Source organism: Zosterops lateralis (genome assembly GCF_965231275.1).
Source record: "Zosterops lateralis genome assembly, chromosome: W".
NCBI lineage: Eukaryota > Metazoa > Chordata > Aves > Passeriformes > Zosteropidae > Zosterops > Zosterops lateralis.
The window spans coordinates 18,745,214-18,771,872 of record NC_139801.1 but is presented as its reverse complement, the minus strand read 5'-3'; the positions used below and the strand labels follow the sequence as shown (position 1 = coordinate 18,771,872).

At 38.8% G+C, this 26,659-nt stretch overlaps 1 protein-coding gene across 1 annotated transcript in view; it reads left to right on the top strand.

The window, feature by feature from the left end:
- The window catches only part of LOC310922089 (rab proteins geranylgeranyltransferase component A 1-like), a 102,610-nt gene that overhangs the window by 5,483 nt on the left and 70,468 nt on the right, over positions 1-26,659 (top strand). Inside the window, 2 exon segments of the mRNA XM_083882409.1 lie at positions 20,852-20,894; positions 20,896-20,916. Coding sequence (XP_083738535.1) covers positions 20,852-20,894; positions 20,896-20,916 — 64 coding nt within the window.

Sequence of the window (26,659 nt, the reverse complement as noted above, 5' to 3'; positions counted from 1 at the left end):
CAAAACTCTGCTAAAAATGCAAAATATAAGTTCTTTAGCAAATTAAGAGATCCCTTCTGTGTCTTAACCCTGTTCTATGGAGTGGTATGTAGTAATGAATCTGACATTTTCATATGTGCTCAGATCTGAGAACATTTTGAATGTGTGAGAAGGTTGGTTAGTAATGAGAAGCTGAAGTATCAAACTGTAAGATTGAAATATTAAACATTATGTAACTTCTGTGATTTTTGGGAATGATCCATTCCTTACTGCCATGAGGTAAATAGTGTTCATGCAGCCAATGCAGAAACTCAGAGGTTTATGAAAATGGTATTAATGTTAAAGCTATTTACTATTCTAGCCATAAAGGGAACAAGGACTACCTGTGGCAGAGAGAACAGGTCATGTGCTTCCATCAAACCCAATCTTCCCTGCTTTAGAGTGAGGTGTGATATTGGAGCTTTGATATTGCAGGAGGGAAGTTCTCTGAGCTAAATTCTCTGAAATATTGCTGTATTTGGGGATGTTGATTTATATTCAAGGATGCCTTTTTGCCCACCTCTAGGGAGTAGTGCTATAACTAATTCCAAGATTCTCAGAATTCTGCATTTTAGGAGTTGTTTTGTCTTTGCATACCTTTTTACTAAGAACATACATCCATGGTGATTAACACTGGTGACTGACGGGTTTTTAATCTGTATTAAATTTCTCAGTATGGAAGATTGTTCAGAGTAGGATTTTCATCTGTCTTCTCTTCAAGAAGTGACTCCTGAGGGAATATTTTAGCCTAGTCTTCAAGTCTGGTTTCTGATGCTGTCACCAGTGCTGAGTGTACCTATGAATATTTAATTGGCATACCATAATAACTAGAATGTTTGTGTTTAATGGTATTTTTAATGCATAGTAGTAATTGTATTAATTTCTGTATGTGTGGCCTTTCCCTGGTTTTATAACTTGTGCATCTATTAAATTTAGTAATTAGACTGAGTGGTAACAAGATTTTAATTTGTTTTTATTTCAGGCTCATTTAACTGTTTCCCTGTAGTAAGCTTAGTGCAAATGGAACTTCAACTAAATTTTAGTCATCAATGCTTCAGTTACTGTCTAGGTTCAATTAATTCATCAATATTGCTATGGGAAAAGGAAATTTTCTTTTAGAAGAAATTCCTTTTCCTTAACTCAGATATTTTCTTGCATGAGCAAGTTTAGAGCAAGGTGGATGTGGGTACAGAAATACTTGTTCTGGTGGGTACAGGAGCTGAAGTTTCACTATCATGGAATTTACATCCATAGTTCTAAAGAAAACTGGATTATCTCATGACATAAAACTGGTAAGCATATCTTGAGGTTTTTGATGGCCAACACAATATGAGAATTAAAGCTGTTATGACGTTGTTTTGCTCTATTTCCTTTTTTTGTTGCAGCTTTGAAGTCACTCTTTCCTCCCTGTCTCCTCCAGTCTTTCATATCCCTGCTTTCCTGCTTTTTAAACACAGTGCTGTGCTCGAGTTATCCATGAACCAGGCAGGAGTGGGTTTGTTAGATGGTTCTTGGCCAAAGCAAATATTATCCAAGATCATCAGTCCTCAGAGCAGGTCTGCTATTCGGGAAGGTCTCTTCTTTGTGAAGTGATTTTTATTGGTCTAAAGGCAGAACTGGGGGTTAGTGGCAGGCCTTTTGTCTTTAGGCAGTTGTTAAATAGGAAAATTCATAGGGAAAACATTCAGCAGTGTTGAGTTTAGGGCAGAAACCCCTGTAAGTGCCAAGATTTGCAACTTTGTGGCTGTGCAGAGTGGTGTGGATACAGGTGCAGAGTCATGTTTACCTTGGAATTTCTTCAGTGAATTGGATTGTATTCAGTCTTGACTTCTTGTCTCTGACACTGCCCAAGACCTGTGTTAACTGCTGGGAAAGTTGTAAAGGATATGGCTCTTTGAAAGGTGTTGTATTCACAAGTTTGTCTGCCAGTAATTCTAATTTTTTTCTAAAAAGGAGTTACTCTTTATAAAAGCAGTCACAGTAAATATTCTAGTTCTATGCAATTTTCTTTCCATTCTGGTTTTCAGTGGTCATAAATAACATATTAAGTGACTTTCAAGGTAGAAAGCAGGAATTCATTTTGAAATATTCTATAAAATAAAGAGTGATTTATGGTTTCATATGATTTTGGCTGAAAGCACTCAGGCTTTGCCAGGTCATCAAAGTCCTGTCAGGAGAATCTATTATTTATTGTTCGATATGCTGGGAGTGGTGTAAGTACTTTATGTTTATCTTATGTAATTGTAGTGTGTTAGGAAAAATCACTTCCAGATACTAACAGAATTTTTAAAATATACCTTACAAAACTAACCCAAACGTTACAGATGTGCACTTTAAAGTAAACACTGAAGATTGATATAAAAAAATCATAATGGTTTTATTGCAGGATATTTTTAGAATGTGACAAAAATATTTTCTAATACATCTTTTGGGCTGATATTTTGGTTATCTTATATAACTGCACAGTCTTCAGTTTATATCAGCAGCTATTTAGAGTTGATGAAAGTTTGATGGAAAACTAGCTGAAGATGGATATTTTTTGACATCAGTGGTCATTGTGGACTAACACAGTGGCACTGACTTGTAATGTTGATGTCTGGAAGGAGGAAATACACCTACGTTTTTATAATCATTTGTAGATAAGTCATTGCCTGTTCATTTAAATGTCAAACAAAATGAACACTGACTCACAGTCCTGTCCTGTATCCTCTGTGTGTGTGTCCCCCTTTCATTTTTTCAGTATTCTCCACATGTAAATGTACCTTTATCTTCTTTACTGATTTTTCTTAACCTGACTAAAATGGAGGGGTTGTGTTCTGGCCTGGCTTCCAGTCTGGATTTTGGGGTGTAGCAGAGGTGCTGCGATAGCTGCCTGGGAGGTTTAGGCTCCCGCTGGTACCTTAGGCAGGTTTCTTTCCCAGGCACTGTGCAATGTCCCTGGCTGCTCTTGTGGGAAAACTCATTGTTCTGTGAACCCTTTGTTTTCCTTCTCAGCCTGTTTGTGTTCCGCAGTTTTTCCAGATTATATTGCTGATCATACAGAATCAGAGCCTGTAGGACTCCTGTGACTCTACTGTGAAAAATACAGAGTAGGTCATCTGCATATCAAGGTGAAAAACTCTTTTAGAAAAAAGCTTAGTAAGGTACTTTGAAATGCCAGTCTGAGTGAGGAACAGTGGAACGCCAGGTTTGTGTATCCCAGTACGAAATGTGGTTCCACTGCCTGGAGAATGCCAGAGAGCTGCAGCTTCAGTCCTCCTGCAGGATCTGCTCTCTGGGGCTCTGCCAGAGCACCCTGTGAGAGAGAGCCCCTGCTGGTACCCAGGCAACTACCTGGAACTGCTAATGCAGGAGGAGAAACTTCCTAAATATCCTTTTGTGAAATGTTTGAAAATGTATAAGGAGCAAGCTCTTTTCCCATGGGGAAGCAGAAAAGGAAGTGAAAGTATTAGAAGACTCGAGTGAAAATAAAATTCAGTATGTGTTTTCCTATACAGATCTTTTCATTCAAATGCTTTGCTTTATCTGCTGCTATTGCTCTAAACCAAAGATTAGACTCAGAGCTGTAGGATGTGCTGGAGAACACTGTTCAGAGAACACTGCTTGGTGTGAGTGTAATTTTTAGTAAGAAGTTAAATTTTTATTTCAAGCCTAAGTGCTTTTGTTCCTTTTCTAAATAAAACATTTATACCAACTATGAGACTGAATGGTTTTCATTGCCAAGTTCCTCTGATGAGACACAGATAACTGTATGCAATTAGTGTAGGAGAAGAAACTTTTTACTTGTGACTTCTCTCTTGACCAGTAACATGTTTACTTTTCTTAGTGGGTTGGCATTTCTATGCCTACTTTGTAATGCAGAAGTATTTTCTGATACTGCTCTGCAATGTGAGCAAATATTGAATCAATTTTAGTTAATAATCTTTAACTTAAAATACTATATACAAGAGGTATTTTAATTTGAAATTAAATTATGAAATGCCTTTAAAATTTCACATATACTAAAAACACACCATTTTGTAGTGAGCTCCTCCAGTCAGCTGCTCTTCTCTACTTAGAAGTTCAAATGCAAACAAAATCTATTGCAGCTGGTCAACTGACTGACTCCAGAAGATTGTTTTGAAATTGTCTATGTTCCAACATTTTTATACATTTCCCTTCCACATTTTATATTATGAAAAAGCCACTTGTGTGATACAGTTTAACACATGGCCAGAGTATTATTAGCCACATGTAAATGTATCAATCTCTGAAGGTTCAGCCTTTGCAGATTGGATTAAAATAATTTGAGCGAAACTGCTCTTCAGAGGTGTTTTGTAAAGTAAAAGGCTTAATAAGTGAAAAATATCAAAATAACAAACGTTACAGAAAACAAAAGAAAAGGTCTGACACCCTGCTAGAAACACTTCAAAAAGCCCCTTAGTTCCTTTGTGCTCCTTCCTAAATACTTAATGTTTTAGGAGGGACGATTTGGCTTTTGGCCCAATGAAATTAGCAACAGGCTTTGAGTTACACTTTCAGAGCCCAATCCATGCTCCTGTGCTGTCACTGAGCCAATTACAATGAGAAAAACAGAAGTTTCTAGTTAAATTTTCTAAAATGTCTAAAGGTGAACTGAAACTCTTTCCCTATTCGGAAACACCTGCTGGGGGTGTGGGGAATGCATCACTACATTTCACTCTTTGTTTATTACAAAAAAGGGGAAAAAAAGTTACTTTGAAAAAATTCTCACATTTGTTGATAATTATAATTATATTAATAAGTTATTGTTTAATAATTTGGTTTTATAACTGAATTGTGGTACTATGGATTAAATAATTTTAAATTTGGTACTTTCTCTTCTTTTTTAGTCAATTATTTCACTTATTAATTTTTTCAAGATTAATATTTAGTTTCTAATTAATTATGAATTTTATTTTACTTTTGGGGAGATTTTTTCAAGTGAACTATATTTTTTTGTTTGCACATGTTTTGGGCTAATGAAACTTGTAAAGTTTTTTAACATATAGTTTAAGAACAAGATAATAACATTAATAGGATAGTAATAAATTATAAAACTTTTTTAGTACAAAGAATACTCTATAACTAGTCTAAAGTTTACAAAAACTCAGTCTCTACTTTGAAAATGCTCTAATTCTATACTGCTGGATTGTGTCAAAGGGTAGAATTTTTTTTTGGAGACATGGTTTAGCTGTCAGTGTTTTTCGCATGGTCTTTATTTGGTGTTATCTGCTGTTCTCTCTTCTGTAGTTGTGACGACCTACTTTGTGGGAATTCACTCAGTCTGCACCTGGAGAGATAAACAAAACTCTCCCTGCTATAAAAGGGCAGGCTGTAAAACTGTCGTATTTCTGGATTTTTATGAATATGAGAAATTAAAAACCATATAAATGTTTAACCTTCCTATAGTAGACTGACTCCCCCATATTTATTTTTTATGGAATGTGTTTCTACAATAGCTTGGTCTTTGAATGAAGTATGGTGTTATTTTCAAAAGTGTACATTTAAGAATGAGAAGTACTTATAAGAAATGTTTTAATAGTATGTTTGGTCTTTTTTTATGTGTTGAGGTAGAACTTCCTTTAAAAAGCATGTAGTTAGACAAATGAATTTGTTTGAATATTGTGTTACATCTGTTTGTTTTTAATTTCAGAGGCTAATTTTTGCTGCTACTGATGGCACAGCTAATTTTTGATAGTTTGGGCATGGTTGCTTTTGCTTGATTTAGAGATATGCGAGATACTTTTCACAAGTGTTTATGTATTTTGATGTAAGATGCATGGTTAAAAGTTTGCTATTACATTACTATCTGTTATAAAATTTAGGAATTTAGTATTTGGTTTAATATTTGTGACAAAACACGGCTGCTGTTGAGAAAAAGATTAGTATTTTTTACAATTGATTAGGATTTCTTCTTGAGTAGAGAGGTGTGTGCTTTTTCTATTACCTGTAACATATAAAGAATTTGTTAATAGGAAGTATGAAATTTGAAAAACAGGCAGATAGTTGCTGTTTTGATTTTGAGATATGGCTTTTAGACTTTCTTAAAATCTGATTTTTATATTTTGATATCTGGATTTTGCTATATGACTATGAGGTTTTTAAATTTTCAGGAGCTATTTATAAAAACAAATTATTTTTAGGGGTTTGTGAATTTTAAAAGGTTTTAAAATTAATTTAAAAGATTAATTTAACAATTTATGTTTAAGAAAGTGAATAGAAATTTTTGTTGTAGAATTTATAGGGGTAGTTTGAAAAACCTTTTGAATTTTGAAGTAACTATTTTAATTAAATAAGCAAATTTTTTTTCAAAATCTTTTCCTATAAAGGAGAAATTATTTGGGAATTAGCTTTTATAAATAGTTTGAAATATGGATTTTTGAGCAAGTTACTACAATCTCACTTAATTGACAAAACAAAAAGGCTTATTTTAAAATTATTAGATGGTCTTTTTCTCCAAATTTCACTGAAAGATCAATTTACAAAGTGGGATTTTCTTCTAAAGCTGTAAAAAAAAATTTCAAAGGTTAGGTTAAAGTTTGCAGTATGTTTGAGTTTTTTTTGCGAATTCTTGTGATGATATTAATGTGTGTCTTTTGCCTGGTGCAGGGGTCTGGTGTTGCTCAACTTCTTGCCGCCGCTGCCTTGGAGCCGGGGCCGAGGTTGCTTGAGCTTGTCTTTCTTTTGGAGTATTTGAGGAGATGAGAAATCACTGCTTTTTGTCTTTGCCTTGTTCTGCTCTGCCGCTTGAACTGGGGTTGGTGTAGGGATTTTGGCTGCGTTTTCGGCTGCCGCCGGAGCCGGGCTCTGTTATTTCAGACACAGTTTGGGCTTGGTGTCTGTCTCTTGTCGCTGGGCGCGGCAGGTCACGGGGGAAGGGACCCCCCCCGCTCTTGTGTCGGTTTCTCTTCGAGTACCTCCGGGGCCACTCGGCTCTGCTTGGTTTTGCCGTTCGGTCTCGCTTCTCCCCCCGACTTAGCTTTGGGGAGAAAAGGAAAGGACGCAGCATTCTTGTTTCCTATGGTCACCTGAGCTGGGGGCGTGTCTCCCTGAGCTAAGGGTGGTTTGGTCACAAGGGCTGTGACGAGTTGGAGTGGGCATGCCTTGCAAGGCAGAGGTAACTGCCCACGAAGGTGAAGGAATATGGCTCCGTCACGTGGATTCCTCACAAAGGAAATATTTTTTCGGCACGTTTTTTAAATTTCTGCGTGGCACATTCTTGGACCTGCTTTTCTTTTTTGGATTATTGATAGAAGGGGAATGACAGAAACAGAAGGATAAATGGATATAGGAGACAGAAAGGTCAGTCACATGGCCGGTGTTCATTTGCTTTCTGTGTTGGGGGGCAGGGTGAAGCCCTCCGGAATCGGCTTCACTCTGCCTTTCAGGGTCGGGGTTAGGAACAGGCTGCTTTTCGGGATTACAAATCAAAGCATGCTTTTTTCTTCTACTGCTGCTTGGTTGGAGCTGCGATTTTTTTTTACTTTTTAATTTGCTTGCTTTTAGAGGTATGTTACAACTCCTCTCACCGGTTCCTCTCTTTCTGATGTTACAATGTATATCTTTTTTCTCCAGACTGCACGTCTTTTACTTTACTTCAGCTTAATAGTCCCATTTCTACGTTCAGGGGTTCTTTCTTTATAGACTCATTTTTAAAAGTCTTTTAAGGTGTTTCTTCTTAAATTAAAGTCTTAAATTGCTAAATTACAATTAAAATAAAAATTAATGTCTTGCTCTTTCTAACTGTTATATGTGTGTATTATAAAATTGTCTTTTCGCAAGATGTGTGCTATATGATTAATAACATAGTAAGGATATAGGATATAAGTTTATTTCTGCTATTGGTAAGACTAGATATAAAGGGAGTAGTTGATGTAGCAGCTGCTTAAACTGTCTGTTTGGTTGGGATAACATCCAGTGAACATGTAAAGAAGACTCTGCTACTGATAACACCAACTATCAGCATCTACCACCCGCAGAAAGCATGGACCAAGGCCCAAACTGGAAGCGATAAAAAGGACACAGCCACGAACCACGCATGCTCTAAAAAGGCGGACCCAAGGAGGGGCCATGCAAAACAGTTCCTGGAATATGGAAACTAGTTTATGGAATTTTATGAATATTCATATATCGATATAACGAAAAGGGTATTTAACGAGTATCCCTGAGAAAGCAAGGGGTGGACTTGGCTGAATGCCAAGTCACCCGGCCGGCCGTTCTTGGTTTTTTCTTATCTCCTAATTGTCTTAATTATTTTATTAAACATATTCCTTAAAATTTACTAAAAAGTGAACCTCGTTTTTCACAATTTGGGGGCTCTTGCCGGGATATACCTCGACCCTGAAACCCCAGGAAATCCAGAGCAAGGGAGACGCCCCGCCTGGGTTTTTGGCAGCCCAAAACTTTGTTTTTCCTGGTGAGAATTGGGGATTGCAGGTAAACATCCAAAGAGACAAGCAAGGAGAAAGAAAAAAGCAAGTAAGGAAAAGGGAAAAGGCTCCCTAAAACTGCAGTATTTTTGCTCCATAAAAACCTCGTGCACGAAGAACCTGAGAAAGAAAATGATTGGTAAGTATTTCTCAGGGGAGCGGGTTAAAGGGGGTCTGCGTGGTGTGTGAATGGGACACTGGCTGGGTACCCCAGACTAGTGAAACGAGTGTGGTGTGGCTTCTCATGCTGTTCGTTATCTCGCAAGGGAAATGGCCAGTACAGAGGTGAAGCAAAAGATAAAAAGTGTGAAAGTGACCCCCAGGTGGTTGGGACGGGGTCCCAGAGGAAAGAGGGGTTCTAAAAAACCCCGAGTGGCTGGGACGGTCCCAGGGAGGGGTTGGACCCTCAGGAAGGGAGCCGATAGTTTTCCTATACAATCCACTGGGAAAACGGGATACTGGGGGGGGGAAACGTTTGAACCCCCTGGTCTGGGACGGGGTCCCAGGAAAAGGGGTTCGACCCCTTAAAGGAAGAGAGCAAAGGACACCTAGACTTGCTGCTGAATTAAAAGGGTTACGTAAGACCCAAGAGCATTTAGGGTTTGGCCAAATATAGGTATTTTTGGGTTTTTGCCAGATTGAGGATAGAAACACAAAAAAGGCTTGCAGGTGTAAGGTCCAAGACACCTGAGCTTTGGAAAAGGCTGCCAGGTTGAGGAATACTAAAGGCTTGAAAAGTGTGATAATCTAAGAACATCTGGGGGTTAGTCAAATACCTATGAGTAAAAACTAACAAAAATTTTTTTTTAAAAAAAAAGGGTACTAATCTTTTTGTGTTGTCTTTGTGTAAGTGGAAGTAAGTGCAGCTGAAGAGGTGTGCTTGTTGTGGAGTTTATTTGTGTTAAAGAAGTGAATTGTTGAAAGGGTTAAAATGTCTGAATGGAAAGAGGGGAACTGCAGGCCAGAGTGGAATTCTGAAGAGTTGTGCTCACAAAGAGGGGGAACTGCGAGGGAATTAATGAAGAATTCAGGTTCAAGAAGGCTGTTTGCAATGACAGAAACGCGGGAAGCGGAATGGGAGGGGGAGGAGGAGGATTGGGGTCTCTTTGAAGCGTTGGCCCCTGTGCTGCTGCCTGCCCGCCCCTGCTCCTGCCCCTGCCCGCAACTGGCGCCGCCGCCTGTGCTCCCGTTCCCCTCGGCCCCCGCGCCAGCCCTAAACCCACCGGGAGCTCAGTCTCACCCAGCCTTAGCTGCCCTGACCGCGGCCGCCCCCGCCTGCCACGCCGGGGGTCCCACTGCTCCGACCACTCCATCGCCGTCCACTTTCCCCGCAGCCCTGTCCTCACCTGCTTATGTTATAACACAAGCGGCTCACACCCCCTCGTTCTTGGATGGCTCGGCGTGGAGTCCTGTTTTTCTCCCCTCTGCCTTAGAAGAATTAATCCATGAAACAGATTCTGTTCTTACATCTGTAATGAATGACTTTCTCTTTGAGACAGGAAGTCTAGTTAGAATCCAAAATTGTCTCGATTTGAGTTTTGAAGACAGAAAGAAGGGAGAAAACCAAACTCCGACAGAGATACATCTAAAATAAAAACAAGGAGTTTGGTTTTCAAGGGATGAATATTTTATAAAGCCTTTAGTGACTTTAAAAATAGGTCCTAAAGAGGAGGTATTCCAATTTTTGGTTGATCTTAAAACAGAGAAAACATGTATCATTAAAAGCCCCATAGGATGTAAAGTAAGTAAAGAAATCTCAGAAATGGTGACTGCAGAAGGGAAAAAGTTTGAAGCATCCATTATAAAAAAACATAGTAATTAAAAGGAATACCAACATATGGATGGGAAATATATTATTAATGCCTGAATTGGGTCTTAATGTGTTGGGAAAAGATCTAAGAATATTATTGGAATGAAGGCTATAGCAGAAGAATAATGAAAGTTTGGCAAAAGAAAAAAAAAATCCTCTTAGAAAAAGAGAGAAAATGTATTGATAATTTGTAAGAAAATCTTAAAGAAAAGAATGGGACTTAAAAAAAAAAAAAAAAAAAAAAAAAAGGTGTAAAATGTTTACTGACTGGGGAATAATGCATACCTGGGAAAGATTGGGAGAAGAGGGCTGTTTAAAAAGAGGATTGGTGCAGTTTTGCAGATTAATGGGGAAATTCATTTTGAAGAGTTTTTATTGTTGTTGTTATTGTTGTTCTTGAGTGAATGTATGTGTAATATAGACTGCTGAGGTAAAATAGGAGTTTTTGTTTTGAAAGATGGTGTATGCAGCACATGGTGCTGTGCTGCTGAGCTGCTGAGTTTTCTGTGCCTCGAGGAAAAAAGGGAGGGGGTGGTGTTCGGGCTGTTGGATGGCAGAGAGGAGACCAGGCAGTGACTGGATGGAATCCTGAAGGTGGGACAGAAGCTTGGAGAGTCTTATGTTAGAGGTCTTGAAAGGTTTTTTTGAGAATTTTGGAAATTCTTAGAGGTCTTAGAAGTTGTTTTTGTTTGGTTTGGTTTTTTGTTTTTTGGGAGTGCATTGAAATTGCCTAAAGAGATAGCTATAAGACATCAAATGCTGGGGGGTGACCTCAGAAATAGGAAGGAATAGTTTTAATGGAACAGGAGATTGGAGTCAAAAGAGTTGTGAGAGTTCTGGTGTTTGATAAGAAGGAATTAGAAGAAGAAGGAATTATGGATGAAATTAGATCTTTTGTTATTGGGAAATTTTTAAACAAAATTTATGCTCAAATGCCATGAGTAAAATGTATGTTGGGAATCCAGATGCAACCCAGATTGGAACCTGAAAGTAACACCCTATGAGATAATGTTTAAATTATGAAATAAAGAGAAATTAATGTTAAGAGGGTATAGCTTTACAATTGCAAAAATGGGAGAGGAAGTTCTTTAACCCCACAGTGGGAAGATGCTTTTTCAGGTATTGCAGGCAACTGAAGCTGCGGTATGGCTGAAAAACTAAAGCTGCAAGTTTTGAATCAACGTCAGCAAAATCAAGAGACCGGTGTGAGAACCCAAGAATGAACTGTAGCATCTAAGCCAGGTGATACAAAGTTGAATTTTAAACAGAGCTGAGTGGTCATGAACTGGAAAAGACTCAAGTAAATTTGGAAGTTATGGACAAAGGACTTTCTCCGTTTTACTTCTCTGCATAACACCTAAAAATCAGTCCGGTCTGTCAAATGCTACCTCTGTTTCTTCACAGCTACAAAGGAAATGGACTTTCAAGTAATTCTAGTGTGGGAAGTTGAAATTGAAATATGTAATATTGTTTTAAAAGTGTTTATGTCACTCCACTGTATAATATTGCAGGTACATGAAAATCACAAGAAGAAGACGGGCTCCATATCCCTAACATTTTGGCTAATTTATTTTAGGTTTTATATCTTACAGAACAAACAATATGTTTTTGCCTCCTTTATTTTTCCTATTTTTGTGTGTGTTTAAGGTACTTCTTTCATACTAACTTAAAGACATTTTATTACTTATTAATCTGTTTTGTTTAAAGAAGGAGGGCAGAAGAGCGCCTATGTGAAATATCAAGAGGATATGTTAGTGCTCACAAAATATAGGGTGAACTACTACCCAGCAGAGTGGGAATTAAGGAAAGAGTTTTCAACTAAACTGGTACTGTGTCAAAGTTAATACAGTAGCTGTGATTCCTTTGTGTACACACACAAACATACAGATATTTGTAACCAATACAGGACATTCTTCAGTTACGCTGGCAGCGTTGTCCCCACAAAAAGGTACAGATAATTACTGATAGAAATCTAGTTCTGTCAGGTTTATTCTCAAGAGCAAATTTTTCTTCTACTATTTAGAAGTCATGAGAAGGGATATAAAGATTTGCTCTTCAAGTGGGTAGATCAAAAATAATTTAAGGTACTAATTATATAACTTTATAAGGTGGAAAAACTTTGTCATTCGCCTCTTAGACAGAGGTTGAGATGTAGGTATTGGTTGAGAAGTTTTTTTTTTTGGTTTTTTTCTTTTTCTATGGGCAGTTCTTTGTGTGTCTTTGTTAAGAAACTTTTGAAGGTGTTTTGGTTTTCTTTTTTATATAAGAAGATATCAGATTTTCTTGTGGAGTATAAGGAGAGATAGTATGAATGACAAGATACTTGCTGCTTGGAAATATTATTGTGGTATATGCAAAATTTTTTTAGTAGTTTCATTTATTTCCCTGCTTGATAAGTTACTATAAATTTTGCAGAAACTGTTTTGGAAGCTTTTTTTCTTAGTTTTCCAGCTGGCTGCAGATGAGACCTAGCTCACAAAACTGGTGGTGTTGATTGTCAAAGGGGGTTCTTATCAAAGTTTCGAAGGAGTATCTAATCTTTCAAATCAATGCATGTCAAATTGAGTGAGTGTGTTTGCCTTAGATAGAAATAAATCCTATAGTGTATGTACCTTTCTAAGTTCTCCTAAATAGTGAAGGAAAATCTTCTAGAATAGCAAGAATTCATTGTCTTCCTGCCCTAAGAATAGGCTGAGCAGAGGATTGGCCCAACAGAAACCTTCAATATGATAAAACTCTAACATCAAAAGGGGTAAAAGACATTTCTGTTGTTTTTTTTGTTTCGTTTTGTTTTTTCTTTCTCTCTGTAGTTTAAGTTATTTTTTTAGTAAATTTTTTTTCTCTCTTTAAATTTCTTTTTAACCTGTCCCTCAATCCTAGTTACAGTTAAAAGGTGGAAGCTTTCAAAAATTAAATGGTATCAGAAGTGATTCCCCAGAGAGGAAGATGACACCCTAATTTCAGTAAAATGATCATGCAGAAAAGTCACAGTACATGGAATAGCTGAACTAAAGATGCAGTTTTACTCAAAGTGCAGCTATGGCCAGCATAATTAATTGTCAGTTCTAAAAAGGCTTTGCAGCTGGCCTTTGGATTAAAAGACTTTACTGCCTTTTAGTGATGCATGTGTACATATATCCCAGTAAATGGGGATTACCAGTGCCTGTTGAGTGGGAAATACCTGAGGAACAGTGGAGAGAATTACGGTTAAAAAAAAAAAAAATGTCAAAGGCAATTTGTCTGAAAACTAACAAACAAACAAACAAACAAAAAGAATTGACAAGGAAATAGAGGGCAAGACTGGGTTGGCCGCTGTACTTGCCACCAAGAAGATCATATACTCCTGCTGTGGGTAGCAACCCCATAGGCATGGAGGGTGGAGGTATAAGCCATACCAGACCTCTGTTATTCCTTTTTCTGTCACTTCACTCATTCTTTGTCTTTTGCCTTATAGGATATTGGCAAAATTATGCTACAGATACTATTGAAAGTTCTATATGAAAAGACACCGAGGTTCCTTTCTTATTACACATACCCATATCGACAGTCACTGTTATAACCCATCCAAATTAGATAGTTGTATTCATAATTGGGAAAACATTAAATTGTGGAAAACTTGAGGACCAGTGGTGATTGTTTGGAAAGTAAGTGTCTATAAGAGGAAATAATGGAAGCTAGAAAACAAGGAATATGGCTCAAAGCCAAATGAATTATAAAAAGAAGAAGTGGGGTTTGTTATATGTGTGTATTATAAAATTGTCTTTTCGCAAGATGTGTGCTATATGATTAATAACATAGTAAGGATATAGGATATAAGTTTATTTCTGCTATTGGTAAAAGAAGATTAGATATAATGGGAGTAGTTGATGTAAGTATGCTTAAACTGTCTGTTTGGTTGGGATAACATCCAGTGAACATGTAAAGAAGACTCTGCTACTGATAACACCAACTATCAGCATCTACCACCCGCAGAAAGCATGGACCAAGGCCCAAACTGGAAGCGATAAAAAGGACACAGCCACGAACCACGCATGCTCTAAAAAGGCGGACCCAAGGAGGGGCCATGCAAAACAGTTCCTGGAATATGGAAACTAGTTTATGGAATTTTATGAATATTCATATATCGATATAACGAAAAGGGTATTTAACGAGTATCCCTGAGAAAGCAAGGGGTGGACTTGGCTGAATGCCAAGTCACCCGGCCGGCCGTTCTTGGTTTTTTCTTATCTCCTAATTGTCTTAATTATTTTATTAAACATATTCCTTAAAATTTACTAAAAAGTGAACCTCGTTTTTCACATAACTGCTAGGGATTTCTTTCACTCACCAGAAACACTTTCTGTGACAATTCCCAGCTCCCTTGGTTTGTCTCCTGGTTTCCTTTGATATGCTGTGACTTCTGCCTGCAGATTTGGCTCTGCCATACTCAGGATCCTCTCTTCATAGAGGAAAATAGTCTTTTAGACTTCACTTTGTATTCCAGGATCCAGCTCTGGCAAACAATCCCTCTCACCAGCATGGGAACTTGGGCTGAGAACTCTCTCTTCGGCTCTCAGCCCTACAAGTCCAGGTTTTCTCTAACGACCAAAAAACGCGAAACGGGCCTGCTTTAAAAAAACGAAAACCGAGGGAAAAATCTGGCCTAGCTGACTTGAGGTCTTGTCAGCAAAGAAAAAAACCTGAACAGGTCCACTTAATATAAGGCTCCCTGTTCGCAGAGCACCATTTGATACAGTTTAAGACGTGGCCAGTGTTATAAACCACATGTAAATGTATCAATCTCTGAAGGTTCAGCCTTTGCAGATTGGATTAAAATAATTTGAGCGAAACTGCTCTTCAGAGGTGTTTTGTAAAGTAAAAGGCTTAATAAGTGAAAAATATCAAAATAACAAATGTTACAAAAAACAAAAGAAAAGCTCTGACACCCTGCTAGAAACACTTCAAAAAGCCCCTTAGTTCCTTTGTGCTCCTTCCTAAATACTTAATGTTTTAGGAGGGACGATTTGGCTTTTGGCCCAATGAAATTAGCAACAGGCTTTGAGTTACACTTTCAGAGCCCAATCCATGCTCCTGTGCTGTCACTGAGCCAATTACAGTGAGAAAAACAGAAGTTTCTAGTTAAATTTTCTAAAATGTCTAAAGGTGAACTGAAACTCTTTCCCTATTCGGAAACACCTGCTGGGAGTGTGGGGTGCATTGCTACACTTGTGATTTATTTAGTAGATGGAGTGAAGCAAATTAAACATTTAAGCCTTTTCAAGATGGATCTTGTGTAATTTAGTAAAAACTTATCATCTGGATGACTGCAAAACAGTTTGCAGTGAACAGCTGGGGAACCAAGATGCTTCCACAGATAGGAAGCTGTTCAGTTTAGAAAATGCTTGGGGCAGTGACTGCATCCTTTTTAAGGCACTGCAAGAGGCAGTGCAGCACTAGAGCAGCAAGTACAGCTGCTAAACAGGAAACACAATGTGTAAGCCTAAAATTAATTTTTGATCACACGGAGGTGAATTATTCATTTTTTTGTAAGACTTCAGTAATTAATGGGCTTTTAAAAGTGAAGAAAAAAGTATTCTACCTTAGCAGTTACATCAAACTTTAATTTTGTCATATTGGAACTAAAAATAGAATTGGTTTTTGAATAACTAAATAATGTGTAGCTAATTCCTCTGTTTCTTTTTTATTTCAAAAACACTATTCTTGAAAATGAGAGTATGGCTGATTTCGTTTCATAGGGAAACTCCAAAAATTCATGTAATGGAGATTGTCTTGGTCAGAGGTTACTGGAAACAATCAGATGCAGACTTCGAGGTCAGCTTGCAGCAGCCACCTCTGAGATTTATTGAGATGAATCTGCCTGTCATGTATCCAAGAGGGCTGGGATGGAGACAGTGCTCAGGCAGTGGCAGTGAGAGCGAGTGCTGCTGGAGGGGACTGAGCAGATAAACCTCACTGTTCACCACAGGGCTGTCCTGAGCCCGCTGTTTGTGGTGCCTGCTGGGCACCCTCCTGTTTGCAGCTGCTTCTGAGGCAGCCCTGGAGTCTCTCCCAGGACTCCCCAAGGTGTTGAAAGAAACATTGGTACAAACCTCATTTTCTTCTGAGTGCTGAAGTGGCTGTGCCACCATGTTCGTTAGTTTAATTTGAGCTAATTATTGTTACAATTCATTCTGCTTGCCACTTTGTTTCTTTCCAAGGGGAAGCCAGAGGCAGGAGGACTAGTGTGCAGTCAGCATTGTCCCTGCAGCAACACTAGAAACACTCCCAAGTTGGTTCACTTTGACTTTGCAGAGTGTTCCAGTGAGGCAGTGAATGCATTGCCTGTTGGATGGGTGGGTGCCAAGTACCACCTATGAAATTCTACCTGGAATAACATGTTAGCAATCCAGACATCACTAATGAGTAAAATTGCTAATTTTGTACTTATTCTTATATCTCTGTGCGGATGGAATGTCCTACCTCAGTGAAATTTTAAATTAATGTTTTCTTGAGAGGCCAGAGAGACTGATTTAATACTGCATCTGATAAGTGAAGGGTTAGTAAGTGGAGAAAGAAGGCAATGGCTTTAAGGAATGATGATAAAGATTCCAACTGCTACTAGCCAGTCCTCCTTCAGGAAGGAAAACTCTTTGTCCTTGTTTTTCCTGGTAAGAGAAATTAGGTGCAGGACAATTCAACATAATGCAAATGTTTCATGTGTAAGTGTTCTAAGGGGGGAATATGAAAGGGCCAGGAAGCAGAGAAAATGTTTATATTTCTTGGTAACAGGCTCTGCTATTTCTGAATTGTTTCTGCCTCAAATACAAAGAACAACTGAATCAGCATGTTAAAGTGATACAAGAACTATATGGATTCCTAATTCCTCATAAATCCCTTTTATGCTGCCAGATGTTTATGTATAACACACTGAACTCAGGATCTGTTGCTGCTTTCTTGTGGTTGGATCATGCAATTCCTATTCAGACTTCTTATTTCCTGTTAATACCATTGCAAATCTAAAAATTGTTTGGATTTGGAACCTTACTTGAGAAAATGTTCTTTTGCAGTAGCCTGTGAGGTGAGGGTCCATAGTAACGCCAAATCCCCAGGCAGGTGCAAAAGAGAGCTGCTTTATTGTAAAAAACAGGCCTTTTAGAGCAGTTAGGCCTTCATCAGTTACCTTGAAATCATCACAAACATAATTCAACCAACCACTATACTCCATGACAGGAACATGTAATGGTTATATAACTTGTTTTTCTACCTTTAATTCAGCTGAGTCACTTTCCCATAGTACTTTTCTGCTTAGCCAAAGTAGCAGGTTTGAGCCAGGATTTTACAAGGCCTTCCCTTTGTAAGGTTTTACCTATATGCAACAGTAGCCCTTTTCAGATATTTCAGGTACAATAAATGGAAGTTATCTTTCATAGTAACGAATATGTGTGCTAACTTAGTAGGAAATTATCGGTTATTATTAATTGTACTAGAGGGCAATGATGATTCAGTAATTTGATTGCTGAGTTTGACAGTAGTCTTAGAATTTTTTAACGATAATCTAAAAGGAGGTGTAGATTCTTGTTTCAATTTTGGTGTTCTTGGTGATCTACGTTACTGGATCCAAATCATTACTCAACTGTCTGTTCACAGACATTAAATATCTGGAGTGATACATGTCCTTAATCCTTTAAGCTGGCCAGACCAGCAGCTGACTGATCCCCAAGAGGGATGAGTAGCAGGAAGTGTTGGAATGATCCTTCGTGAGGAAAACAGCCTGGAGATATTCAGGTTTATTTACTCATTAGGCATAGGGGAAACTTTAGAATCCAGAGTGTGCCCTGCCTTGTAGTGAGGATCCAAACACATTTCAAAATCTGAATATAATCCATTTTAGGGCTTTTGAGAAATCAAAGTTCAGAACAGAAAGCTGTTTCCAAGTAAGAACAGTTTCTAAAAAGACATATTTCACTGTTACTGGATTATCTGAAGGGGAACTATTTTGCACACCTCTCTGAGCATCTTCTCGGTGACAGTTCAGCTTTCCATGCTATCATTTCATAAACTACCATTTCTCTAAGCAGGCTTTTCCAAATTAGTTTTTTTTTCCTAGATAGAGAAGGACAATATATAACTATATTGTAATTGTCCAGAACCCTCTTTCTTGGAAAAGGCTTTTGTTCAGTAACGACCATGCAGTACAGGTCACTTGTAGGAGTAACTTGCATTTGACAAAGCTGCCTCTTTTCCCTGTGCCCTTGTTTCTGTTGGAGAAGATAATTCAGAAATTGGTGCCATGGGACAGTTATTTATTTCTTGGATTTTCTGAGGTCTTGTCACCCAAGAACAAAGGCTGTCCTGTTCCCTCAGGTTGTTGGGAGCCTTTCCAAAAGCTGGGATATGCTGGCCTCACCTTGCAGCCATGTTCCCACTCGTACCACTGGGTATCTGGGGGGCCACAGTGTCTTAGAAGCAGAGGGTTGGTGAGGAAAATTGATGCCAACTTTCAAGAGTGAGGAAGCTAATTCAGGGAACAATTTTATCCAAGGTTAATGGAAGAAGAGACCTCCAACACGGTATCAATTGGATCAAGCTTAAAGCAATCAGTTATGCCCTGATAGCTATAACTCGGCCCAGGTCAGCCAGGCAGCACTGGTGATGTTTTACAACACTTTCTCAGTGGCTTTTATCAATAAGGAAGGAGAAACAAGTTTCTCAATTCCATTTCTAGAGTAATACTCTGTGCCCCAATGAGGGAAAGAAAAGCTTTTTCAGGAACTCCAAACAAAGAGTAGTTGTAGATTCTATTCCAGATAGTTTATAGAGGGAGCAAAATGAACCATATATATAAACATGGGGGAACAGCTGAGTGTGGAGCTCTCACATAATGACTGTGTGCAGCCAGGGTCTCATGTCAGTCCTGAAGTGTGTGCTGCACTTATGTATTTTCTCTTTGTCTCCTTGGTCACAATGGTTCGTGTTTTGAGCTCTTATTTCCAAAAATTCAACTTGGAAGACTTTTGGCCTTTCTAGGCTGTGAAGTAAACATCCCAGGGACTACTGCAACTGTTCATCCCTCCTCCTGCCCCTGGCGGTTAGTTCTGTGTTAAACCTTCACTTGGTGTGGAAGGTCAGCAATGCAAAACTATTCTCACTCTTTCTGCTTTATCAATTCAGAAAAGGATTTTTTTAAAATCCATTAAAAAAAAGTAATCATTAAAACCAGGAAATTTGCAGGGAAGTTGTAGCTATTTTCCTGGAAAAATTGTCATGCCTGTCTTAAACTTCCTTCTTTGTATTGATACAAACATTTGTACTTTTGGACATCGCCATGGAACTGCTCTCCCAATACCTGAACATTTATTTCTTTTGGAAGGAGGTCAGGAGGGGCAGATGATGAGGGCAGAGGTTGCACCTCTGTTTTGATGATTGTGTTGGACTTTGCTGGTTTGAAGAGTTGGTGAAGCTGTGGTCTGGTGTATTCAAGCTCCCAGGGGATGTTTTCTAGACTGCAAGGTTTTATTTGTTGGTGAAGGCACTGTTCCATCTAAGGAACAGACAGCGCAGGCCTCAAACTCCACTGGAGATGATGTTTGTCATGGAGTGAGCCAGAGCAGATTGTGCCCTTCCACAGCTGCTTTTTCTCCTTCCAGTTCTGTCTCTGCAGTTGCACCAGTGCAGCTGCTTCTGGTGCTGCTGGAAATCAGATCAGCCAAACACTCCTTTCACTTCCTTTAATCTCACCCCTTAACTGAATACATGACCCAAGTGTCTCCTAATACCAGTCTCTAGAATTTTAATTGCTGTTCCTGAATTACTTGCTTAAACAGCCAACAGATCATTGAAAAAGAGATTTGAGAGAAGCTAGTGCCACAGAGCTTAGCTGGTGAGCTGTCCTGCCTTTCTGAACCTGCTCCAGAATCCAAGGTGTTTAACTGGGCATGTGAAATCTGGTGAGTGGGAGCAGACATTACAGAACAGCCCCATTTATTCATTGAACTCCAGTGAGATCCTGTGCCATTCCAAGCATGTATTGCTGGTAGAGATATCACAGCCTTTTGGTGTGCTTTTTTGCTGTATATTTTTTCTAAATATAGCGAAAGCATACTGATTTGGTAGAGTGTAATTGCATAACGTGAGATTTTGATAGGGATAACACTCTAAGGAAAATCACAGTATTTTTGTTCACTTTGAAGTGAACAAAAATACACAAAAATGCCCTCAGGTAATACCTGTCTGCATTACCAAGGATGTGGTTACAGAGCACCCCACTAAGCTTTGGGTATCATCGTGCTGGCAATTACTCAATCTGGTTATGATAGCAGGGTGTGGAGAGAAGATGCTGGTGCCAAGCTTTAATTCAGTAGTGTTTGCAAGTGGTATGTGCCATACAGTTATTAAAAAAATAAAAACAAAGTTGCATTTAAGAGGGTCAGCAAAATGTTAAAGAGCATAAAATAGTGTTCATTATTTTAGTAGCATGAGACTGTTGAAAATTTCAGTGACTCACATTGTAAAATTTGTTTTGTTTGTTGCCTGCTTCTGACCAAGTTCTACCATTATTGCAATTTTTAATATATCATGGCATGCTAAGTTCTAAAAACTGCACGTGTCATTTCAGGTTTGCCTGAGTCCATTATTGCAGCAGCGTGTGCCAGAAGTGGCCAGAGTTCTTCCTGTGGATTCGTAAGTTACTCCAGTAATTTCCCTTTTTAAGAGCTAAACTGACTGGAAGGGTTTCTGTGTCTCTGTCAGTGTGGGCTGCAGGACTCCTCTCTCTTCATCTGGCACCAAGTAATGTTATGTTTCTGTCTCTGCCTTATTTTGGGAACGTTATTTCCATCAATAGAGCAGACAGTTTTTGGAAGCTAGCTCAGGGATTTGGAACATCAGTGCTGTGGTGAAGGATGCTGTGATGGCTCCTTTTTTGCTACAGGCAGGAATGGCTATAGGTTTAAGGCCATCGATTCTCATTCCTGACAGTAATTATCCCATTCTCTTTGGTGAGAATGACTTGTATTATTTCAATTTTTTGTTTTCATTGGCTATCAAAGTCTGTAATAGTATTGGCCACTGGAACTTTGATTTCTGTTATCCATGCCTTTTTTTAGCTATGATGAATATCACCTTTTAACAATGGAAGGTGTTTAAAGTGAGAGGACCCTTAAAAATAATGGGAAGCTGGACGGGAGCAAACGCAGATCCAATCACTATGATTAATGCTACGTTCTCTGTTTATTTTGTCTAAAATGGCAGGTTATATACTTTTCTAGATAGTTTACAAATACAGATACATTTTCATTGGCACACAACACAGAAAGAATGTAAATAGATATTGTTTCACTTGTTCCTTAAGGTGGCTAAAGGGTTCACACTAATAACTATACCTATTAACACCTAGAAAACCCACTATCTCCCATTAACATCTTAACATCTAATTTCTAGTTGCGCCACAGGCTTTATAGTTGGCCTTGGTGTGGGGCCCAGGCTGGGTAGTTCAAACCTAATTCCAAAATATCTACAGTTGTTCCCTTCATTAATGATCAGAATTATGAATTCAGATTTTTCTCAGTGTATAAAGAAATGAGATTTGGGGTTACTGAAATAACTGTGTTAGATGTGCTACTTTGATTAATCTGTTATTCCCTACAAAGGCCCAAGTTAAGTCAGGCGCCAGGTATTGCAAACATATATGCATAAAGTCTTTGTTTATAGTCTACTTGCTCTCATTACCTTGTGTACCTTATTTTATTACTTTTAATCTCCAGCCGTGTTTGTATTTATCATAATATACTGCATAGGTGATTATGAGAGATAGTTTAGAAGTGGCCTATTATAAAATACTGAGTTCTGAGTTTGATTTATAAACACTGTCCAAGCATTGCCATCAGCAGTAGCTAATCTTATTCAAAATAGTCACTTCACTGCAGTGTTGCCATAAATTGCTGTAGACTGATTTTAAACTGAAGTTAGCTTTTGCCAACTAGTAATTGAAGGAGCTCTATTTCTCTGTGCCTGCTATCTGTCTCAATAAACGTAAAATCTGTGGTTCTTCTCAGAGAGCTACATTTACTGTAGATATTAATGAGCTGTTGATGTGTGAAATTTCAAGGATATTTGTTAAATGATTTAGAAAAGTAATTTGCAATTTAAAATGTGGAGATTGGCACTTAGTTTAAATTTGAAGCTGCTGGAGAAAGGTAGATCAAGACTAACAGTGGATTACTTGAAGTGAACATGCTTCCTGTACTAATTGTGCATATGCAAAGGACTTTCTCGTAACCACTTGCTCAAGTTTCTGCTTTTGGTCCTTTGTTTATTTGCCTCTTTTTATTCTGTATCTGTAGTTATGCACCAGTTTGGGTACTGAGGGTGGGGCAGTTAGGGGTGAGGCATGTTTAGCTACATTTTGTATTTGATATTCAACATCTGGAATACAGCATTTGTAGGCTGCAGTTGTATTATCTACATCCTTCCTCATTGGCTTATTTATCTTTCCACATAGAATTTAATTCAAAGGCAAAGGATGGTCAAGATGGAGAATTTTAACTTCTCTTCTGTGAGAAGTAGAGCAAACTGGGCATGTCTTGCTTCTTGACACGTTACCTTTCTTATTTTTTGACTATACTTTGCCTGTAGAGCACTTGAGTGGTCCTTGTGTCCAAAATTCTTTTATTTGAGCATCCAAAAGTGTGCTGGGCCTTATTTCTGTACTTCCCCAGTTCAAGATCCCTGCTTTTGTAGTTTGTTCCAATTCCTGCTAGACAGTTTGTCCCATATTTTTTTTTTTCAGAACTTGTAAAATATATGTTGTAATAGACCCTGTGTCTTCATACAGCCCTCTTTTGGATCTTTAACTTCTGTGAAGTGAGGGAGCTGTGGGAATACAGCAGCCAGAGAGCAAAACAGAGGTGCTTCTATAAGCAGGTCAATTTCTTGCAAGAAAAAGTCCTGATATAAATCATGACCTCCTGATTTAAGAAAATCAGCAACAAATCCCCCTTTTTCTTTTTGAACTACCCAGACTGAGTTGAAGGCACGACTAACTACCTTTTGCATACACTTTAACAAACAAGGCACTACTACTAATACAATTACAACAATGATGAGTACAATGGTCCCAAGACGGATCAAATCTTTGATCCAACCAGTAAAACTAAATTAACTGATCTACTCGTCGAAAGGAGAATCAACTACTACAATTTGTCTCATGTTACGTCTTAGCTGATCAAGTTGTTGATAGATTGATCGTGAGTGACTTGATAAATTCATGCAGCATATGCCTTCAAACTCCTCACAACCGTGCCCTTGGGCAAGGAGCAAGAAGTCTATGGCGGCTCTGTTTTGGAGCACCGCATGGCGGACTGTTCCGACATCCGCAGCAAGTTCACTCAGAAGTTTAGATGTTATATTAATTTGTTTTGATGTCCAGCATGCTATGGTTCGTAACTGGGTGAGAGCTTGCGCTGATGCAACTCCCGGAGCAAAGATCGAAGCCACTATTACAGTTGGACGTCCTCACAGTGATACTGTGGATTTACATCCAGGATCTAATTCAATGGCTTTGCGTTTGGATCGTCGGGATGTTTTTGAAAATTTCGCGATTTGATGAAAGGAAGGAGCAAACAGGGTTAATTTCCCAAAATAACATGGGCCTCTTGCAGCTCTCTTGGGTACTGCAGACCACGCTCGATCCCCACAGATGAGGAAAATTCCCGGTGGTAATTTTCTTGTAGCATCTTGTAGTGGTGCTACAAGTTGAGTCCAATTGTTGCAGTACTCTGCATAACTAAAATACAATGGAGATTTAGGAAACAACCAAGTGTTGCCATCCTTGGACTGTCTCTCATGTCCAAACATCAGGCAATAGTTGCCTGGTACAGAGCCAAGAAGATCGAATTCCTGCGGCTCCGTACTTACTACTTTTAGATTTTGCGCGATGGCAACAACTTGCGCTCCCAAATCATTTTGGGAAATTTTGTGAACTTTACACCAATTTTTGGAGTGTTTGTGAGTGGACCCGACGGGCTGATTGCACCATGCGTTTCAAGCTTCCGACAAGTTAGAATAGATTTTCGCTTATGTCAGACTTTTGAACTCTGCCATGGAAAGCAATGGAACTCCAATCAAACAGGTGCGAAATGGACTGGACGGTGTTGCCAACGACAAGCAAAATGAATCTTGTCCAGTTCGACTGACCCACGCGACCCACACGTTCTCTCTTTGGTCTACATCGAGCACTCCAATCACTCCTTGCATTAAACCAATGGAAATGACAAGTAGTTCAAACCACATCATTTCACTGGTACCTTTGGTTCTTTTTTTTTAGTTTGTCTTAAAAATTCTTAACTTATAACTTAATTCTTAAATTCTTAACTTATAATAACTTAAAATTTTAACTTATACTAACTTAAAATAACTTAAATTTTACTATATACTTATATAATTATTAAATTCACGCACTCTAAAACTAATTTTTATCAAACTCAGAAGAATCAGAGAGTTCAAAATTGTCCAAAGATGTTTCAGGTGAATCAATGTCCTCTTGATTGTTCTCGTTGATTGATGATATTCTTGTTGGAGGACACGCGCGGATAAATCGACTCGACACTCAGACAGGACCAGCTTCTGTGAATACACACATACATTCTCGACCATTAAACAACACTTGACTTGGTCTCTGCCATTCACCCGTTTACATATTTTTATAATAAACAAAAAGTCCTGGAATTGCCTCTTGACCTTCTACTAAACATAAATGATTTAAAACAAACAAAACTTTAGACAATCTAATAACTACATCAGTGTCATCTGTCTGTTTCTGCTTTGCAAGATACTTTTTGAGGGTGCAATTTGCTCTTTTGACAATAGTTTGACCTGTGGTAAGAGACTCTGGCATAGAAATGGCTACCACTCCCCACTCAGTTTCCCGAACCACCTGAGCTGGCTCGATCTCCAACTCAGCATGAGAAGAAACCAATCCAAACATCACACAAAACCAGCTTAGGTCTAAGCCTGTGGGAGAATGAGGGATCCCTGTGGTATGCTTCACTCCCCATGCTCGTTGACTGACACAGGCTGGACCATTGTCAGTCTTAATTTCCACAAGCACATCCATGACTGCAAAACAAGCAGACAGATGCCTTTCTACATGCAAACCTTTTCCCCTGGCTGTGCTGTTGCTTAAATAAATTTTGAGTATGTATCAACAGTGACATGGACGTATTTCAATCTCCCAAACTCTGGGACATGAGTTACATCCATCTGCCACAACTCTAAAGCTTTCAGTCCCTTTGGGTTTTGTGCCCAGCCTCAGTCCGGATCCGTGATGACTGAGGGCAGGCAGGCACTCAAAAGAATCTGAAATTGTCGGTGCAAGGCTCGTGCATTTTGATGAAATGTCTCTTGATGGAATGTCTCATTGTCTCATGACTGTTGCGAGCCTTTTTAAACTTGTTTTCGGGATTTTTGGGATGAGCATGCACAACACAGCTGACGCCAGCATCAGCTTGTACATTGCCTTCTCCCAAACTCTGTTGCACTGATGATTCTGAATGTGTATCACACAGAAGACATGATGGCGTTGATTCTGTCTTCATCTCTTGTGGGAATGCTGATGTCTGCTGTTTCTTTCCCGTCTATTTCAATAATTCTGTCTCTGCCTTTCCTTATCAAGGCAGCAAAAGCGTCTGTCCTGCGTATGATACGACTCTTTGGCTGCACTGGCAGAAACACCTATTCAATGACAATTTCTGTGGCATTAGATTCAATTTTCCACAGATTCTATTTAATTTTCAAAATCAGACTTTTCAATTTTCAAAATTTTCAAAAATTAAACTTATCATTTTTCATTTTTCTGTTCAGAACAGTTCTCTCCCCCTTTTTCTTTTGCCACTGAAAGACGATGGCAAGAGGAGAAGTTTTAGTATTGGTCTGGAAAAGTGTTGATTGAAGAAGTTCCACACGTTGTGCTGTTCTTGGAGTTTTTTGACTTCTTGCAAGCTTTAGTGGCGTGACTGTCAGCATTGCATGTTGTGCACCACACCACAGGTTTTTGGCATGATTGCCTGATGTGACCTGACTCACCACATCGGGAGCAAATCACTCTGGATGGCTTGTTGTGATGAGAAGACTTTTTCTTTGATCTTTTCTTATCTGGGACCAGCAGCAGAGCTCTGAGAGCTAGTGATTGAGCCAATTGATGCACTTCAACAGGATAGGTGAGCTGCACAGAAGATGAAGCGTACAGTCCATGCCCAGTTAACATGTCGGGCTGGATGTTGTAAAATGGACCGCCCACCTGTCGATGCTTACTGGCTTCTTCCGCAGCCAGGCACTGCCATTGTCGCTCAAAGATGAGAAGCTGCAACGGTGTGAGAAGCAAAGATGCAATACTGGTACAGTCAGCTGGGCAAAGAAGGTTAACTGT